General features: G+C 45.4%; 1 protein-coding gene across 5 annotated transcripts in view; it reads right to left on the bottom strand.

Annotated features, from left to right (window-relative positions):
- Positions 1–406: 406 nt before the first annotated feature.
- The window catches only part of cers3a (ceramide synthase 3a), a 31,545-nt gene continuing 10,433 nt past the window's right edge, over positions 407–21,518 (bottom strand). For all 5 annotated transcript variants that reach the window (XM_071400840.1, XM_071400839.1, XM_071400841.1 and 2 more), the window contains exons 5-12: positions 21,358–21,476; positions 21,173–21,230; positions 20,358–20,408; positions 17,285–17,377; positions 16,438–16,566; positions 15,176–15,282; positions 13,991–14,144; positions 407–2,122 (exon numbers count right to left, since the gene is read on the bottom strand). In XM_071400840.1, the coding sequence (XP_071256941.1) occupies positions 1,928–2,122; positions 13,991–14,144; positions 15,176–15,282; positions 16,438–16,566; positions 17,285–17,377; positions 20,358–20,408; positions 21,173–21,230; positions 21,358–21,476 (906 nt within the window). In that variant the 3' untranslated portion in view covers positions 407–1,927. The remainder of the gene's footprint in view (positions 2,123–13,990; positions 14,145–15,175; positions 15,283–16,437; positions 16,567–17,284; positions 17,378–20,357; positions 20,409–21,172; positions 21,231–21,357; positions 21,477–21,518) is intronic.

Here is a 21,518-nt window from a genome sequence, read left to right as displayed (position 1 = left end):
GCAAACAAAAACACTAAACAGAAAATAACTACCCACAACCCATAGTGGGAAAACAGGCTACCTAAATATGATTCTCAATCAGAGACAACGATCGACACCTGCCTCTGATTGAGAACCATACTAGGCCAAACACATAGAAATATAACGACAAGAACAAAACATAGAAAAACATAGAATGCCCACCCCAACTCACGCCTTAACCAAACTAAAATAAAGACATAAAAAAGGAACTAAGGTCAGAACGTGACAGCCATGTGAATCTCTATAGTATACAGCTCAGTTCCTGTTAACACAGTGCACCTACTTCAATATGATCTTAACACCTTATAAATGTGTTTGGTTGTATAAATCAGATGAACAGGATATATGTATTTTGGACCAGTAGAAAGATGTCACACACACACAGTGCTGGTCAAAGACAGGTTTATTGCAGTACATACAACACAGGACACTAGACAGTTATAGTTTCAAGGCCACGTGCACAAGTACAGTGAAATGCCTTTCTTTTGAGCTCTAGTTACAGTGGGATGTTCACTACAACATGCCAATCTATACCTTTTAGAAACCTATCTGTTTTACAAATCACAGTGAGTGACTCCTAAAGGTTTTACAGTGCTTCATTAAAACAGTGTAACATTGTTTCATTGTTACGTAAATGTTTCTTCAGCATTCTGAACGACATTGGATTTTTCCTCTGGCTCACACAATCATATGATTAAATACAACATCAAATAAATGCACTTGTAAAATACAGACCATAGTTACTGTATGGGTCAATCAATTAGCCAAATATTGGCATGTTGTTGTTTTTTTTTTTTTTATCTGAAGAAATGTACATAAAGTATGAAAAAGTGTTGATCGTATTCAATAAAAATGCTTGTGGAAAGAGATGAAAGGAAAGAGAGGACAGAGAGTAGGAGAGAGAAAGAGAAAGAGAGAGAGAGAGAGAGAGAGAGAGAGAGAGAGAGAGAGAGAGAGAGAGAGAGAGAGAGAGAGAGAGAGAGAGAGAGAGAGAGAGCGATTAGGAGAAGGAGAGAGGGAGTAAGAGAAGGAGAGAGGGAGTAGGAGAGAGGGAGTAAGAGAGAGGGAGAAGGAGAGTAGGAGAGAGGGAGTAGGAGTGAGGGAGTAGGAGAGAAGGAAAGAGGGAGTAGGAGAGAATGAGAAGGAGAGAATGAGAAGGAGAGAGGAAGTAGGAGAGAATGAGAAGGAGAGGGAGTCAGAGAGAGGGAGAAGGAGAGAGGGATGAGAAGGACTTGGAGGCACAAACCTACCCCCCCTCCCCACTCTCCAAAACACACGTGTCAATATCATCTGGAGGAGTCCATTGTGATATTGCCTCTCATTCATCTCCTGGTTGTCCATAACTAACCCCCATAGCCAGCAGAGGTTGAAATAAAACATGTAGGCCGCTAGTGAATGAACGCAGCCCATAAACTATAAACCCTTGCCAGGCCTTGATGGATGAAGGGCTCAGGCGGAGCGTCCGTGTGGCACCGTGTCAGGACGCGCACCACCTTTCTGCAGCAATACTGAACAGATTAAATATGACGATGAACAAAAACACAAGGGTTTTAGGGTTTTTTGGTTTTGGTTTTCTGGTCTTTGTCTCATTGCTGTCTGAGGAGGGTTCCATGTGAAACTGTGCCATCGTCAACATTGTTTTCCTTGAAGATGAGAGGAGTTTGGACGTGGAAGAAACTACAGGCCAAGAAATACGGTCTCTTTCTGTGTGTGAAGTATTTATTTTTTGCCAGGCTACACTCCAAATTCTAGAGTCATGAATCTTCATCTAAATGTTTGTCTGCTTGCTGTTGTTTTTCCATATGGGATGGAATCTGTTTTGTGTTGTTCCAGCTTTTCCTATGACCTTGAGCCCACCACTTCCTGCCTCTGGTGCAGGGCTCTGCCAATCACGATGCGAGCTTGGTCAGTAGACAGTTTTTGATGGGCAGACGTTCTCCGAGAGAGATAAGTGTCTGAAGCAGCCATTGTTGCCCTCCTTTGTGCCCAGTCCAGAACCATTGCCGTTGGTGTAACGATAACTGCCCTCATCTTCTTCCTCTTCAGTCAGACTGCTTTCTTCACCATCCTCCTCATCATCACTTCTTTCATCTCTGGTCATCTGGAGTAGAGAGAGAGAAAGACACAGAGACAGAGAGAGAAAGACATAGAGAGACAGAGAGAGAGACAGAGAGAGAGAGAGAAAAACAATGTACTCAGAACATACATCGAGATATAATGCCACATTCTACCTCAGAGACCATCATCATCTCTAACACAGTAGTTCCCGTAGTTCTCTCTCTAAAGTGATTATTTGTGATACAGGAAAATAAAACCAGTGTCTCACGCCAGTACTCTGTCAAAAAAGAAATCAGCTGTGACCAACCATTTGGGAATCACTGCTCCTGCATCACATACAACACAGTTCTGTGTAGCCCTATGTCACTCAGAGCAAAACATTCACCTAAAAGTAGCATTGAAACCTGGGGCTGCGTGTACTGAGCGTCTCAGAGCAGGAGTGCTGATCAAGGATGAGTTTAGCCTTTCAGATCACAATGAATAAGATTACATGGATAGCTGATCCTAGATCAACACTCAGACTCTGAGACGCTACATACACACAGCCCTGAGCTATTTCAACTAACGCTGAAACCCAATTGGCCGCCTTCGATCAATCAAAAACACCTGGAGTTGAATCCGTGGTAGGTCAGGTCAGTCTTTCAGACTTCCCATAATGGACTCTATTCTCTCTCCTTGAGCCGTCTGACCGCTCTGAGCCACATTGTGTTCTCCAGAAATAGAATTATGTTCGGCACAATGCTAAATCACCAATAATTAGGTCCCAATGGCAACCCACTGTTGCCTTGTGACCTCGTGGGGTTGAGTAATTGCCTCTGGCACCTTAGCTGTTTTCTGCCGTTGCTGACAGGGATCAAGCACCTTGCCAAGCCCAACACAATTGCACACACACACACGCACTGTTCTAACTGCTCAGTTAGTAAGTCAACATGGACATGAGAACAATGAAAAAAAGGAGCGTTGGGTCTTAGGCTAGATTCTAGACCACACTGACAGAGAACAGACACTGTAGTCACCTGACAGAGAACAGACACTGTAGTCACCTGACAGAGAACAGACACTGTAGTCACCTGACAGAGAACAGACACTGTAGTCACCTGACAGAGAACAGACACTGTAGTCACCTGACAGAGAACAGACACTGTAGTCATCTGACAGAGAACAGACACTGTAGTCACCTGACAGAGAACAGACACTGTAGTCACCTGACAGAGAACAGACACTGTAGTCACCTGACAGAGAACAGACACTGTAGTCACCTGACAGAGAACAGACACTGTAGTCACCTGACAGAGAACAGACACTGTAGTCATCTGACAGGGAACAAACATTGTAGTCATCTGACAGAGAACAGACACTGGTGTAGTCATCTGACAGAGAACAGACACTGTAGTCATCTGACAGAGAACAGACACTGTAGTCACCTGACAGAGAACAGACACTGTAGTCACCTGACAGGGAACAAACATTGTAGTCATCTGACAGAGAACAGACACTGGTGTAGTCATCTGACAGAGAACAGACACTGGTGTAGTCATCTGACAGAGAACAGACACTGGTGTAGTCATCTGACAGAGAACAGACACTGTAGTCATCTGACAGAGAACAGACATTGTAGTCATCTGACAGAGAACAGACACTGTAGTCACCTGACAGAGAACAGACACTGTAGTCATCTGACAGAGAACAGACACTGTAGTCATCTGACAGAGAACAGACACTGTAGTCATCTGACAGAGAACAGACACTGTAGTCATCTGACAGAGAACAGACACTGGTGAAGTACAGTTCCCGCTCAGCCCAGTCAAAACTGTTCGCTGCTCTGGCACCCCAATGGTGGAACAAACTCCCTCACGACGCCAGGTCAGCGGAGTCAATCACCACCTTCCGGAGACACCTGAAACCCCACCTCTTTAAGGAATACCTAGGATAGGATAAAGTATTCCTCCTACCCCCCCCCTCCCCCTTAAATGAGTTAGATGCACTATTGTAAAGTGGTTGTTCCACTGGATATCATAAGGTGAATGCACCAATTTGTAAGTCGCTCTGGATAAGAGCGTCTGCTAAATGACTTAAATGTAAATGTAAATGTAGTCATCTGACAGAGAACAGACACTGTAGTCATCTGACAGAGAACAGACACTGTAGTCACCTGACAGAGAACAGACACTGTAGTCATCTGACAGAGAACAGACACTGTAGTCATCTGACAGAGAACAGACACTGTAGTCACCTGACAGAGAACAGACACTGTAGTCATCTGACAGAGAACAAACATTGTAGTCATCTGACAGAGAACAGACACTGGTGTAGTCATCTGACAGAGAACAGACACTGTAGTCATCTGACAGAGAACAGACACTGGTGTAGTCATCTGACAGAGAACAGACACTGGTGTAGTCATCTGACAGAGAACAGACACTGGTGTAGTCACCTGACAGAGAACAGACACTGTAGTCACCTGACAGAGAACAGACACTGTAGTCATCTGACAGAGAACAGACACTGTAGTCATCTGACAGAGAACAGACACTGTAGTCATCTGACAGAGAACAGACACTGTAGTCATCTGACAGAGAACAGACACTGTAGTCATCTGACAGAGAACAGACACTGTAGTCATCTGACAGAGAACAGACACTGTAGTCATCTGACAGAGAACAGACACTGTAGTCATCTGAAAGAGAACAGACACTGTAGTCATCTGACAGAGAACAGACACTGTAGTCATCTGACAGAGAACAGACACTGTAGTCATCTGACAGAGAACAGACACTGTAGTCATCTGACAGAGAACAGACACTGTAGTCATCTGACAGAACAGACACTGTAGTCATCTGACAGAGAACAGACACTGTAGTCATCTGACAGAGAACAGACACTGTAGTCATCTGACAGAGAACAGACACTGGTGTAGTCATCTGACAGAGAACAGACACTGTAGTCATCTGACAGAGAACAGACACTGTAGTCATCTGACAGAGAACAGACACTGGTGTAGTCACCTGACAGAGAACAGACACTGGTGTAGTCATCTGACAGAACAGACACTGGTGTAGTCATCTGACAGAGAACATACACTGGTGTAGTCATCTGACAGAGAACAGACACTGGTGTAGTCATCTGACAGAGAACAGACACTGGTGTAGTCATCTGACAGAGAACAGACACTGGTGTAGTCATCTGACAGAGAACAGACACTGTAGTCATCTGACAGAGAACAGACACTGTAGTCATCTGACAGAGAACAGACACTGTAGTCATCTGACAAAACAGACACTGGTGTAGTCATCTGACAGAGAACAGACACTGGTGTAGTCATCTGACAGAACAGACACTGGTGTAGTCATCTGACAGAGAACAGACACTGTAGTCATCTGACAGAGAACAGACACTGGTGTAGTCATCTGACAGAACAGACACTGGTGTAGTCATCTGACAGAGAACAGACACTGGTGTAGTCATCTGACAGAACAGACACTGGTGTAGTCATCTGACAGAGAACAGACACTGTAGTCATCTGACAGAGAACAGACACTGGTGTAGTCATCTGACAGAGAACAGACACTGTAGTCATCTGACAGAGAACAGACACTGGTGTAGTCATCTGACAAAACAGACACTGGTGTAGTCATCTGACAGAACAGACACTGGTGTAGTCATCTGACAGAGAACAGACACTGTAGTCATCTGACAGAGAACAGACAATGTAGTCATCTGACAGAGAACAGACACTGGTGTAGTCACCTGACAGAGAACAGACACTGGTGTAGTCATCTGACAGAGAACAGACACTGTAGTCATCTGACAGAGAACATACACTGGTGTAGTCATCTGACAGAGAACAGACACTGGTGTAGTCATCTGACAGAGAACAGACACTGTAGTCATCTGACAGAGAACAGACACTGTAGTCATCTGACAGAGAACAGACACTGTAGTCATCTGACAAAACAGACACTGGTGTAGTCATCTGACAGAGAACAGACACTGGTGTAGTCATCTGACAGAACAGACACTGGTGTAGTCATCTGACAGAGAACAGACACTGTAGTCATCTGACAGAGAACAGACACTGGTGTAGTCATCTGACAGAACAGACACTGGTGTAGTCATCTGACAGAGAACAGACACTGGTGTAGTCATCTGACAGAACAGACACTGGTGTAGTCATCTGACAGAGAACAGACACTGTAGTCATCTGACAGAGAACAGACACTGGTGTAGTCATCTGACAGAGAACAGACACTGTAGTCATCTGACAGAGAACAGACACTGGTGTAGTCATCTGACAAAACAGACACTGGTGTAGTCATCTGACAGAACAGACACTGGTGTAGTCATCTGACAGAGAACAGACACTGTAGTCATCTGACAGAGAACAGACAATGTAGTCATCTGACAGAGAACAGACACTGGTGTAGTCACCTGACAGAGAACAGACACTGGTGTAGTCATCTGACAGAACAGACACTGGTGTAGTCATCTGACAGAGAACATACACTGGTGTAGTCATCTGACAGAGAACAGACACTGGTGTAGTCATCTGACAGAGAACAGACACTGTAGTCATCTGACAGAGAACATACACTGGTGTAGTCATCTGACAGAGAACAGACACTGGTGTAGTCATCTGACAGAGAACAGACACTGTAGTCATCTGACAGAGAACAGACACTGTAGTCATCTGACAGAGAACAGACACTGTAGTCATCTGACAAAACAGACACTGGTGTAGTCATCTGACAGAGAACAGACACTGGTGTAGTCATCTGACAGAACAGACACTGGTGTAGTCATCTGACAGAGAACAGACACTGTAGTCATCTGACAGAGAACAGACACTGGTGTAGTCATCTGACAGAACAGACACTGGTGTAGTCATCTGACAGAGAACAGACACTGGTGTAGTCATCTGACAGAACAGACACTGGTGTAGTCATCTGACAGAGAACAGACACTGTAGTCATCTGACAGAGAACAGACACTGGTGTAGTCATCTGACAGAGAACAGACACTGTAGTCATCTGACAGAGAACAGACACTGGTGTAGTCATCTGACAAAACAGACACTGGTGTAGTCATCTGACAGAACAGACACTGGTGTAGTCATCTGACAGAGAACAGACACTGTAGTCATCTGACAGAGAACAGACAATGTAGTCATCTGACAGAGAACAGACACTGGTGTAGTCATCTGACAGAGAACAGACACTGGTGTAGTCATCTGACAGAGAACAGACACTGGTGTAGTCATCTGACAGAGAACAGACACTGTAGTCATCTGACAGAGAACAGACACTGGTGTAGTCATCTGACAGAGAACAGACACTGTAGTCATCTGACAGAGAACAGACACTGGTGTAGTCATCTGACAAGAACAGACACTGGTGTAGTCATCTGACAGAGAACAGACACTGTAGTCATCTGACAGAGAACATACACTGTAGTCATCTGACAGAGAACAGACACTGGTGTAGTCATCTGACAGAGAACAGACACTGGTGTAGTCATCTGACAGAACAGACACTGTAGTCATCTGACAGAGAACAGACACTGGTGTAGTCATCTGACAGAGAACAGACACTGGTGTAGTCATCTGACAGAGAACAGACACTGTAGTCATCTGACAGAGAACAGACACTGGTGTAGTCATCTGACAGAACAGACACTGGTGTAGTCATCTGACAGAGAACAGACACTGGTGTAGTCATCTGACAGAGAACAGACACTGTAGTCATCTGACAGAGAACAGACACTGGTGTAGTCATCTGACAGAGAACAGACACTGTAGTCATCTGACAGAGAACAGACACTGGTGTAGTCATCTGACAGAGAACAGACACTGGTGTAGTCATCTGACAGAGAACAGACACTGTAGTAATCTGACAGAGAACAGACACTGGTGTAGTCATCTGACAGAACAGACACTGGTGTAGTCATCTGACAGAACAGACACTGGTGTAGTCATCTGACAGAGAACAGACACTGGTGTAGTCATCTGACAGAGAACAGACACTGTAGTCATCTGACAGAGAACAGACACTGTAGTCACCTGACAGAGAACAGACACTGTAGTCATCTGACAGAGAACAGACACTGTAGTCATCTGACAGAGAACAGACACTGTAGTCACCTGACAGAGAACAGACACTGTAGTCATCTGACAGAGAACAGACACTGGTGTAGTCATCTGACAGAGAATAGACACTGTAGTCATCTGACAGAGAACAGACACTAGTGTAGTCATCTGACAGAGAACAGACACTGGTGTAGTCACCTGACAGAGAACAGACACTGTAGTCATCTGACAGAGAACAGACACTGGTGTAGTCATCTGCACCACAGCACCAATCAGAAGCTACTGACCCATAACACCACATGGACGTCAATGCAGGAGGCTGAGGTCTCTGTTACCCTCCACCCACATCACTGAGCACTGAGTTTCAAAGAGACCACCTGTTGGCTCTGCATGATCTAGCCAGGCCAGTCAAGCAGCTGTAGGCTGGGGCTCTGTGTGTGTTTAGAGCAATGTTTCCCAGAGCTCTCCTATAGTAGGATCCACTTACATCTAACATTTTAGTCATTCAGCAACTTTAGTGCATTCATCTTCACATAGCTGGGTGAGACAACCACATATCAAATCAAAATCAAATCACATTTTATTGGTTGAGTAAACATATTTTGCAGATGTTATTAGGGGTGTAGTGAAATGCTTATGTTCCTAGCTCCAATTGTGCAGTAATACCTAACAACACAAAACAATACATGCAAATCCCAAAAATAATTGAATTTAGAAATATTAGAATATAAATATATATGTACAGTGGGGAGAACAAGTATTTGATACACTGCCGATTTTGTAGGTTTTCCTACTTACAAAGCATGTAGAGGTCTGTCATTTTTATCATAGGTACACTTCAACTGTGAGAGACGGAATCTAAAACAAAAATCCAGAAAATCACATTGTATGATTTTTAAGAAATTAATTTGCATTTTATTGCATGACATAAGTATTTGATACATCAGAAAAGCAGAACTTAATATTTGGTACAGAAACCTTTGTTTGCAATTACAGAGATCATACGTTTCCTGTAGTTCTTGACCAGGTTTGCACACACTGCAGCAGGGATTTTGGCCCACTCCTCCATACAGACCTTCTCCAGAACCTTCAGGTTTCGGGGCTGTCGCTGGGCAATACGGACTTTCAGCTCCCTCCAAAGATTTTCTATTGGGTTCAGGTCTGGAGACTGGCTAGGCCACTCCAGGACCTTGAGATGCTTCTTACGGAGCCACTCCTTAGTTGCCCTGGCTGTGTGTTTCGGGTCGTTGTCATGCTGGAAGACCCAGCCACGACCCATCTTCAATGCTCTTACTGAGGGAAGGAGGTTTTTGGCCAAGATCTCGCGATACATGGACCCATCCATCCTCCCCTCAATACGGTGCAGTCGTCCTGTCCCCTTTGCAGAAAAGCATCTCCAAAGAATGATGTTTCCACCTCCATGCTTCACGGTTGGGATGGTGTTCTTGGGGTTGTACTCATCCTTCTTCTTCCTCCAAACACGGCGAGTGGAGTTCAGACCAAAAAGCTCTATTTTTGTCTCATCAGACCACATGACCTTCTCCCATTCCTCCTCTGGATCATCCAGATGGTCATTGGAATACTTCAGACGGGCCTGGACATGTGCTGGCTTGAGCAGGGGGACCTTGCGTGCGCTGCAGGATTTTAATCCATGACGGCGTAGTGTGTTACTAATGGTTTTCTTTGAGACTCTGGTCCCAGCTCTCTTCAGGTCATTGACCAGGTCCTGCCGTGTAGTTTTGGGCTGATCCCTCACCTTCCTCATGATCATTGATGCCCCACGAGGTGAGATCTTGCATGGAGCCCCAGACCGAGGGTGATTGACCGTCATCTTGAACTTCTTCCATTTTCTAATAATTGCGCCAACAGTTGTTGCCTTCTCACCAAGCTGCTTGCCTATTGTCCTGTAGCCCATCCCAGCCTTGTGCAGGTCTACAATTTTATCCCTGATGTCCTTACACAGCTCTCTGGTCTTGGCCATTGTGTAGAGGTTGGAGTCTGTTTGATTGAGTGTGTGGACAGGTGTCTTTTATACAGGTAACGAGTTCAAACAGGTGCAGTTAATACAGGTAATGAGTGGAGAACAGGAGGGCTTCTTAAAGAAAAACTAACAGGTCTGTGAGAGCCGGAATTCTTACTGGTTGGTAGGTGATCAAATACTTATGTCATGCAATAAAATGCAAATTAATTACTTCAAAATCATACAAAGTGATTTTCTGGATTTTTGTTTTAGATTCCGTCTCTCACAGTTGAAGTGTACCTATGATAAAAATGACAGACCTCTACATGCTTTGTAAGTAGGAAAACCTGCAAAATCGGCAGTGTATCAAATACTTGTTCTCCCCACTGTATATATAATATATATGTAGAGACAGTATGGACAGTATATGAATAGAAAAAGTGTGTGCAGCAGTACTAGTACAACTGTTTCATCTGGTCAAGCCCTCATCGACCTCTGGTCAACTCATCATCGACCTCTGGTCAACTCATCATCGACCTCTGGTCAACTCATCATCAACCTCTGGTTAACCCCTCATCAATCTCTGGTCAACCCCTCATCAACCTCTGGTCAACTCATCATCGACCTCTGGTTAACCCCTCATCAATCTCTGGTCAACTCATCATCGACCTCTGGTCAACTCATCATCGACCTCTGGTTAACCCCTCATCAATCTCTGGTCAACTCATCATCGACCTCTGGTCAACTCATCATCGACCTCTGGTCAACTCATCATCGACCTCTGGTCAACTCATCATCAATCTCTGGTCAACCCCTCATCAACCTCTGGTCAAGCCCTCATCGACCTCTGGTCAACTCATCATCGACCTCTGGTCAACTCATCATCGACCTCTGGTCAACTCATCATCGACCTCTGGTCAACTCATCATCGACCTCTGGTCAACTCATCATCGACCTCTGGTCAACTCATCATCGACCTCTGGTTAACCCCTCATCAATCTCTGGTCAACTCATCATCGACCTCTGGTCAACTCATCATCGACCTCTGGTCAACTCATCATCGACCTCTGGTTAACCCCTCATCAATCTCTGGTCAACTCATCATCGACCTCTGGTTAACCCCTCATCAATCTCTGGTCAACTCATCATCGACCTCTGGTCAACTCATCATCGACCTCTGGTCAACTCATCATCGACCTCTGGTTAACCCCTCATCAATCTCTGGTCAACTCATCATCGACCTCTGGTTAACCCCTCATCAATCTCTGGTCAACTCATCATCGACCTCTGGTTAACCCCTCATCGACCTCTGGTCAACTCATCATCGACCTCTGGTCAACCCCTCATCAACCTCTGGTCAACTCATCATCGACCTCTGGTCAACTCATCATCGACCTCTGGTCAACTCATCATCGACCTCTGGTTAACCCCTCATCAACCTCTGGTTAACCCCTCATCAACCTCTGGTTAACCCCTCATCAACCTCTGGTCAACCCCTCATCAACCTCTGGTTAACCCCTCATCAATCTCTGGTCAACCCCTCATCAACCTCTGGCCAACTCATCATCGACCTCTGGTTAACCCCTCATCAATCTCTGGTCAACTCATCATCGACCTCTGGTCAACTCATCATCGACCTCTGGTCAACTCATCATCGACCTCTGGTCAACTCATCATCAATCTCTGGTCAACCCCTCATCAACCTCTGGTCAACCCCTCATCAATCTCTGGTCAACTCATCATCGACCTCTGGTCAACTCATCATCGACCTCTGGTCAACTCATCATCGACCTCTGGTCAACTCATCATCGACCTCTGGTCAACTCATCATCGACCTCTGGTCAACCCCTCATCGATCTCTGGTCAACTCATCATCGACCTCTGGTCAACTCATCATCGACCTCTGGTCAACTCATCATCGACCTCTGGTCAACTCATCATCGACCTCTGGTTAACCCCTCATCAATCTCTGGTCAACTCATCATCGACCTCTGGTTAACCCCTCATCAATCTCTGGTCAACTCATCATCGACCTCTGGTCAACTCATCATCGACCTCTGGTCAACTCATCATCGACCTCTGGTCAACTCATCATCGACCTCTGGTTAACCCCTCATCAATCTCTGGTCAACTCATCATCGACCTCTGGTTAACCCCTCATCAATCTCTGGTCAACTCATCATCGACCTCTGGTTAACCCCTCATCGACCTCTGGTCAACTCATCATCGACCTCTGGTCAACCCCTCATCAACCTCTGGTCAACTCATCATCGACCTCTGGTCAACTCATCATCGACCTCTGGTCAACTCATCATCGACCTCTGGTTAACCCCTCATCAACCTCTGGTTAACCCCTCATCAACCTCTGGTTAACCCCTCATCAACCTCTGGTCAACCCCTCATCAACCTCTGGTTAACCCCTCATCAATCTCTGGTCAACCCCTCATCAACCTCTGGTCAACTCATCATCGACCTCTGGTTAACCCCTCATCAATCTCTGGTCAACTCATCATCGACCTCTGGTCAACTCATCATCGACCTCTGGTCAACTCATCATCGACCTCTGGTCAACTCATCATCAATCTCTGGTCAACCCCTCATCAACCTCTGGTCAACCCCTCATCAATCTCTGGTCAACTCATCATCGACCTCTGGTCAACTCATCATCGACCTCTGGTCAACTCATCATCGACCTCTGGTCAACTCATCATCGACCTCTGGTCAACTCATCATCGACCTCTGGTCAACTCATCATCGACCTCTGGTCAACTCATCATCGACCTCTGGTCAACTCATCATCGACCTCTGGTCAACTCATCATCGACCTCTGGTTAACCCCTCATCAATCTCTGGTCAACTCATCATCGACCTCTGGTTAACCCCTCATCAATCTCTGGTCAACCTCTGGTCAACTCATCATCGACCTCTGGTCAACTCATCATCGACCTCTGGTTAACCCCTCATCAATCTCTGGTCAACTCATCATCGACCTCTGGTCAACTCATCATCGACCTCTGGTTAACCCCTCATCGACCTCTGGTCAACTCATCATCGACCTCTGGTCAACCCCTCATCAACCTCTGGTCAACTCATCATCGACCTCTGGTCAACTCATCATCGACCTCTGGTCAACTCATCATCGACCTCTGGTTAACCCCTCATCAACCTCTGGTTAACCCCTCATCAACCTCTGGTTAACCCCTCATCAACCTCTGGTCAACTCATCATCGACCTCTGGTCAACTCATCATCAACCTCTGGTCAACCCCTCATCAACCTCTGGTCAACTCATCATCAGGTTGGTATTCTGTCAGTTTGTACCATCACAGCCGTAGCAAGATCATGTTCTGTCTATAAAGTAGTTATCAAAGTCAGTGCTAGTCGGAAAATACTTATAAATACTTGATTCGTTTAAGGTACTATTTGAAGAGGTGGGGTTTCAGGTGTATTCAGAAGATAGCCAGGGACTCTGCTGTCCTAGCTTCAGGCGGAGGCTGGTTCCACCATCGGGGTGCCAGGAGAGAGAAGAGCATTGACTAGGCTGAGTGGTAGCTGACATCCTCCCGTAGGTTATTTCACTTATTTGTCTTATAGAAAAACCAGCAAACCTAATTCCAACTAATCAAGAACGTGATGATTAGTTGACCAGATGAAACAGGTATGCTAGTACTGGGGTAGATCAGTGGAAGACCACCTGTTTATGGGTACTCAGAGAGCGGTTTGGGGACCACTGGTTTGAGTGTCAGACTGGTATGATTCAGGCCTGCTTTAAGTGGTGACGTTGTGACCAAATGATGGCTGTCATAAAGGGAATGGATGAAGAATGGAAAAGAAAGAGTGAAATAAACCACTGCCAAACAGATGACTCACTTTGCCAAAGAGGAACTTGTTGACCATGCGCAGGATGAGGTAGGCCCAGAAGATGTGCAGGAACAGGAGGACCACCAGCATGACGTTGAAGAAGTAGTAACCAAAGAACGGGGGGTACTGGAGTGTGGGGTACACCCACGTACAGTGGATCAGCCTGGAAGGACAGAACCAATACAGACAATGATGGTGATGATGGTAATGCATTTTATTTGCAAGATACTTTTTCACAAACCCGAAGTGCTAAAATATACATTTATATGATACATTCTACTAGATATGATAAGCTCTGTTAAACATTTAAACTTGTCCTGGATGTTCAGTGTGCATGGAACGTGAGAAAACGACGTGAAGCAGAGGCGCTATAACCAGTAAGAATTCAATAAGATAATTTTTTCTATTTAAAAAATGTTTTGCTTTTCATGCCTACTAAACACAAGCCTTTGTGAGGAAAATAATGGCTACTCTTTGTTTTATAGGGATTTTTCATTCTAGAAATAAGTAGGTAAATACTATGTAACTATCTGTATAAAAATGATAGCTAAGAAATCTGTTATTCTGTCAATTTGTAAGTAATGTCCATGAGAGAAAGAGGACATTGTTCAGCTTTTCAGCTTTCGTGCTCATTCAATGCTGTCCAACTCAGGAAAGAACCAGTTGCAGAAACACTGGGTGGTATTCAATAGGCACCAGACTGAAACAGGAAGGGAAAACCTGAGCCTGACCAAAAAGAAACATTCAGGCTTTTTGTTGGGCTGACTACAGAGCTGGAAAAATATAGAATTAAAATATGTGGGGGGAAAAAAGGAAACGTTTGTTTTCGCTTTCAGTTGCATAACCTTTTTCTACGGTGTGCACTAATGAACACGACCCTGGTTTATTTTCTCTGCAGAGAACAGAACATGATGTTTTGTGCTTTTGCAACGTCTCTTTGTTTGGCCTTTCAGAGTGAAATGAGATGGTTGATTGTTTCTCACAGGAGAGGTAGACAGAACATAATTCAACAAATATTGGCTTCTGTATCACTGAGCGCTCATGAGACAAAGACATTCCCCTGACAATTACTCCTCCAGTGTGTCAACTGGTGAACATACAATAGAGAGAGACACACGCGCACGCGCACGCGCACGCGCACGCGCACACGCACACGCACACACACACACAGCTAGGGTTCGTCAGTTGCCTTACCAGAATGGGAAGATGATCAGTCGGGTTACCATGAACACAATGGCAAACACCACAAAAAGACTGTTGCAGGTTCTCTCCCATTTGGCGTAGTTAAACAACTTGGCAGACTGGGGAGAGAGAAGAGAGAACAACACACAGTGAGTCTCCCCGCTACCAGAAACACACAGTGAGTCTCCCCGCTACCAGAAACACACAGTGAGTCTCCCCGCTACCAGAAACACACAGTGAGTCTCCCCGCTACCAGAAACACACAGTGAGTCTCCCCGCTACCAGAAACACACAGTGAGTCTCCCCGCTACCAGAAACACACAGTGAGTCTCCCCGCTACCAGAAACACACAGTGAGTCTCCCCGCTACCAGAAACACACAGTGAGTCTCCCCGCTACCAGAAACACACAGTGAGTCTCCCCGCTACCAGAAACACACAGTGAGTCTCCCCGCTACCAGAAACACACAGTGAGTCTCCCCGCTACCAGAAACACACAGTGAGTCTCCCCGCTACCAGAAACACACAGTGAGTCTCCCCGCTACCAGAAACACACAGTGAGTCTCCCCGCTACCAGGAACACACAGCTCACTATGGGGGTGCTCTATATGCACCCGTTTCTCTTCAGTGCACTACTGTTAACATGAGCCCTATGTTTACCAGGGGGCCATTTGGGACGTAACCGTTGCTCTGGATAAAAGTGTCTGCCACTCTTGACCTCCCGAGTGGCTCAGTGGTCTAAGGTACTGCATCGCAGTGCTAGCTGTGCCACTAGAGATTCTGGGTTCGAGTCCAGGCTCTGTCGCAGCCGGCTGCGAACCGGGAGACCCATGGGGTGGCGCACAATTGGCCCAGCGTCGTCTGGGTTAGGGGAGGGTTTGGTCGGCAGGGATGTCCTTGTCCCATCATGCACTAGCAACTCCTGTGGCGGGCCGGGCCGGGCCGGGCGCACGCTGACACGGTGGCCAGGTGTACAGTGTTTCCTCCGACACATTGGTGCGGCTGGCTTCCGGGTGAAGTGGGCATTGTGTCAAGAAGCAGTGCGGCTTGGTTGGGTTGTGTTCAGGTGGACGCACGGCTCTCGACCTTCACCTCTCCCGAGTCCGTACGGGAGTTTCAGCGATGAGACAAGACTTTATCTACCAATTGGATACCACAAAATTGGGGAGAAAAAGGGGTAAAAAAAAAAAAAAAAGACTAAAAAGTGTCTGCCACACACACAGAGAACACACCACACCGAACACACCACACACAGACACTCCACATGGTAGCAGACCTCTAGCAGGACGTCGGAGGCATCGTGGATGAGCATCACCAGGGTTCCTATACGGATGTAGTTGACACACCAAGAGAAGGACAGCAGCGTCAGGGTGGCCAAATGGTGGATGATCTGTTCCTTAAAGTCCTAGAGGAGACAACACAACAAACATCTTCCCCTGTCGCTGTTGTATCTGTTGCTACTGTTGTTATTCTACTACGTGTCCTGAAAATCACTTGATAGTGTGACATGCATAACTAAGCAGGCAGATGGACAATGTTGAGCATGTTGGAACAACTAATAAATGGCTAATAGTGTGTATCATATAGTGAAAATGATCATTAACTGTAATTGCTTATGAGTAGCCAACTGCAATTTACTTTGATAAAAAATACTTAGTTGATTTCCTGATATGGTCATTTCTACACACTTTCTACTTTTCATCTCCATAAGACATTTAATGCGCTGGTCTGTCAGAGGTGGCAGGCAGGCCGCTATCTAATTAGGACTGCAGTAGGTAACTAATGTGAGAAAGCAGAGCTTCAGGACCTCTTGTTTTTCCATCTTATGAGAAGCAGGTAAACGGGTCAGAGAGGGGAAGATAATGCAGGTGTATGGGAAAGAAAGCAGAGCTTCAGGGCCTCTTGTTTTTCCATATTATGAGAAGCAGGTAAACGGGTCAGAAAGGGGAAGATAATGCAGGTGTATGGGAAAGAAAGCAGAGCTTCAGGACCTCTTGTTTTTCCATCTTATGAGAAGCAGGTAAACGGGTCAGAGAGGACGATAATGCAGGTGTATGGGAAAGAAAGCAGAGCTTGAGAAAAGCCCATAGGGGCTGGCAGGGACTAGGATCCCCGACTCTCACCTTCCTCTTGACATCAAAGGTGACTCTGAACAGAAGAGAACCATAGAAGCTCATCTCCAGGATGTAGTACCAGTACTGAGAATCCAGCATAGTCTAGAGAGAGAGAGAGAGAGAGAGAGAGAGAGAGAGAGAGAGATAATGAGATGTGTGTAGAGAGAGAGAGAGATAATGAGATGTGTGTAGAGAGAGAGATAATGATTTAAGTATGCTCCCTCTAATTCGCTCTCTCTTTCTCTCTGAGGACCTGAGCCCTAGGACCATGCCTCAGGACTACCTGGCCTGATGACTCCTTGCTGTCCCCAGTCCACCTGGTCGTACTGCTGCTCCAGTTTCAACTGTTCTGCCTGCGGCTATGGAAACCTGACCTGTACGACGGACGTGCCACCTTGTCCAGGACCTGCTGTTTTCGACTCTCTCTCTCTACCGCACCTGCTGTCTCTATCTCTGAATGCTCGGCTATGAAAAGCCTACTGACATTTACTCCTGAGGTGCTGACCTGTTGCACCCTCTACAACCACTGTGATTATTAATATTTGACCCTGCTGGTCATCTATGAACGTTTGAACATCTTGGCCATGCACTGTTATAATCTCCCCCCGGCACAGCCAAAAGAGGACTGGCCACCCCTCAGAGCCTGGTTCCTCTCTAGGTTTCTTCCTAGGTTCCTGCCTTTCTAGGGAGTTTTTCCTAGCCACCGTGATTCTACATGTGCATTGCTTGCTGTTTGGGGTTTTAGGTTGGGTTTCTGTATAGCACTTTGTGACATCGGCTGATGTAAAAAGGGCTTTATAAATACATTTGATTGATTGAATTTGATTGATATATATGGCCCCAGAGCTACATGGTGTTTTATCCTATGCTACACATGTTTTTTTCTTAGCAACTACATGGTTAAAATTGCAATTGCATAATAATTAGTCGATCTAATACCACTAAGTAGGCCAACAAGTTGGATACCAAGTAGTTACCAACTGTGTTGAATTCTTTGTTGCAAATACGATCACATAAAACACATCCAAAATCTCTCTACAAACTATGCCTTCATCCCAAATGGCACTCTAGTCCTGATGTAGTGCACTACGTTTGACCAGGGCCAATAGGAGGTGCCATCTGGGACGTGACCTGTATATACTTCGAGCTGCTTTAAACCCCAAGCAACATTGTTAGGTGTGGAACCGGATCAAACATAATCCTAGCCTCGCCACTCCAGTTTGTGTGACATCATCATTCCTTTGATTAGGACCTGGCACCCAGTAAAGACTGAACAGCAATCTAAACCATACACACATTCCTCCACTTGTTAAAAATACATTTTAAAACTAGTCTCACTACTAAATATGGACCTGTGTGTTTTGGACCTGAGAATAAATATTATCAACAAGTTGTATATGTTTGATGTGTGAGCAAACTCCTAAATCTGGAGTTTGAAAATGCTGCCAAGTGGCGTCTGTTCAAGTATGATATGTTGTTGTTCTTCCTGGTTGGTTATACTAGTGTGGAGACACGTGAGAAGAGTAAGGAGAGTGTGAGAGCTCTTCAAAATCACCCTGGTAAATGACCAGTAGTGCTGAGCGACTAACCGAAAAAAAATTAACAACTAATTGCCCGACGTTAGTTCAATTATTTGATTTTTTTCTGTGAGCTCAATGCGCAGTTTCTCTAGAGAGAAATCAGATCAAGCCTGAACTGTGTGATGTAGTAGGGTGTTGTAGTTTCTCTAGAGAGAAATCAGATCAAGCCTGAACTGTGTGATGTAGTAGGGTGTTGTAGTTTCTCTAGAGAGAAATCAGATGAAGCCTGAACTGTGTGATGTAGTAGGGTGTTGTAGTTTCTCTAGAGAGAAATCAGATCAAGCCTGAACTGTGTGATGTAGTAGGGTGTTGTAGTTTCTCTAGAGAGAAATCAGATGAAGCCTGAACTGTGTGATGTAGTAGGGTGTTGTAGTTTCTCTAGAGAGAAATCAGATCAAGCCTGAACTGTGTGATGTAGTAGGGTGTTGTAGTTTCTCTAGAGAGAAATCAGATGAAGCCTGAACTATGTGATGTAGTAGGGAGTTGTAGTTTCTCTAGAGAGAAATCAGATGAAGCCTGAACTATGTGATGTAGTAGGGTGTTGTAGTTTCTCTAGAGAGAAATCAGATGAAGCATAACTGTGTGATGTAGTAGGGTGTTGTAGTTTCTCTAGAGAGAAATCAGATGAAGCCTGAACTGTGTGATGTAGTAGGGTGTTGTAGTTTCTCGAGAGAGAAATCAGATGAAGCCTGAACTATGTGATGTAGTAGGGTGTTGTAGTTTCTCTAGAGAGAAATCAGATGAAGCCTGAACTGTGTGATGTAGTAGGGTGTTGTAGTTTCTCTAGAGGTAAATCAGATGAAGCCTGAACTGTGTGATGTAGTAGGGTGTTGTAGTTTCTCTAGAGAGAAATCAGATCAAGCCTGAACTATGTGATGTAGTAGGGTGTTGTAGTTTCTCTAGAGAGAAATCAGATCAAGCCTGAACTGTGTGATGTAGTAGGGTGTTGTAGTTTCCAACCCACCAATATTCTATATGCCTACTTGTCCGGCTGGTGTGGGCAGAGATCTGTATATATCGACGAGATGATCATGTCTCCGTCACAACAATGGGAGTCGTTGTCCCAAAGGCGGGAAGGCAGGTGACAAGCTTAGGTCCAAAATAAGCCCCAAATATATTTGATTAAAGTCAAGTAATGTGAATAATAAGGAGTAATGGGCACTGTTGGGCACTACCATCATGGCACTGTTATTCACTGTTTTATTCTGTGTTGTTTCAGCATTCAATCCACATAATGCATACAGAAACCAAAAATCCTGATAATTTTATTAATAATCGAACTGACCTCAAAAAGCACTAATCTCTCAGTACTAGGCCTAATGACTAGAACACACACACACACACACACACACACACACACACACACACACACACACACACACACACACACACACACACACACACACACACACACACACACACACACACACACACACACACACACACACACACACACACACACACACACACGTGTCCATACTCACACACACATACATACGCACCTGTTTAGGAAATCCATTCCACACTTCCCGCGTATCATAAAACCATTCTTTCTGAAATACAAAACAAAAGGAGAAACATGCAGGGAAATCTTTAAAGAACATTACAGGACAATCTCATCATGATGCTTTCAATTTCAACTGGCATTGCCCTCGAGGCCTTCAGACACTTGCTGAAGCCATCACCGTCAAATTCCCATAGAGCTCATCTCTCTGTCCTCTCCTCCCCTCTTCCCCTTATCCGCCTCTCTCTGTCCTCTCCTCCCCTCTTCCCCTTATCCCTCTCTCTCTGTCCTCTCCTCCCCTCTTCCCCTTATCCGCCTCTCTCTGTCCTCTCCTCCCCTCTTCCCCTTATCCGCCTCTCTCTGTCCTCTCCTCCCCTCTTCCCCTTATCCGCCTCTCTCTGTCCTCTCCTCCCCTCTTCCCCTTATCCGCCTCTCTCTATCCTCTCCTTCCCTCTTCCCCTTATCCGCCTCTCTCCTCCTTCACTTCAGGGCAGAATGACTGAAAAGACGTTCTCCATTTCAGCTCAGATAATATTTTTATCCAGCAATTGAGTCTTCCATTTTGACCTCCTCCCTGCTTTCACCCGGGACAACCTGTTAAAGTTCTACTTTGAGGATGTTAATTTGATATGTATAACACATCATAAAGTGTTAGCAATTTGTAGCCGGTGTGTGTTTTGGTGGTACTGAATGTAACAGAGTTAAGATACAGTAATCTCACTCCACATCTTGAAATCTCTCCACACGCGCTGAATTGCTATCTTGTAAACACTTGTGTTTGTGAAGCAGAGGATCACTAGAGTCACTACTCACATCATACAGGGACACAACTCCTCCAATTAACGCCAACAGATAGAACACAAACCTCCAACTGCAAGACAGAGACAGAGACCGAGACAGACAAGGGACACTAATATAAGAAGAAGAAGAATAACACTACTGAGTGAAAGGTGAAAATGTGGAATAAGCATACTCTCACACACAACACACAGTTTTACCCAGCCTCTCTGAACTTCTTCAGTACTCCGGGACGATCCTGGTTTCTTCTCTTTCTGAACCAGCGCTCCACCTGCCTAACGCACCAGCCGCTCTTCTTAGACAGACCATCTTTAACTGCCTGGGACACACACAAGTTCAGAACCAAGTGTGTTTGATTAGC

Source organism: Salvelinus alpinus, chromosome 5, assembly GCF_045679555.1.
Source record: "Salvelinus alpinus chromosome 5, SLU_Salpinus.1, whole genome shotgun sequence".
Classification (NCBI taxonomy): Eukaryota; Metazoa; Chordata; class Actinopteri; order Salmoniformes; family Salmonidae; genus Salvelinus; species Salvelinus alpinus.
Note: the sequence above shows the minus strand (reverse complement) of the source record. Positions and strands in the feature narration are given on the sequence as shown.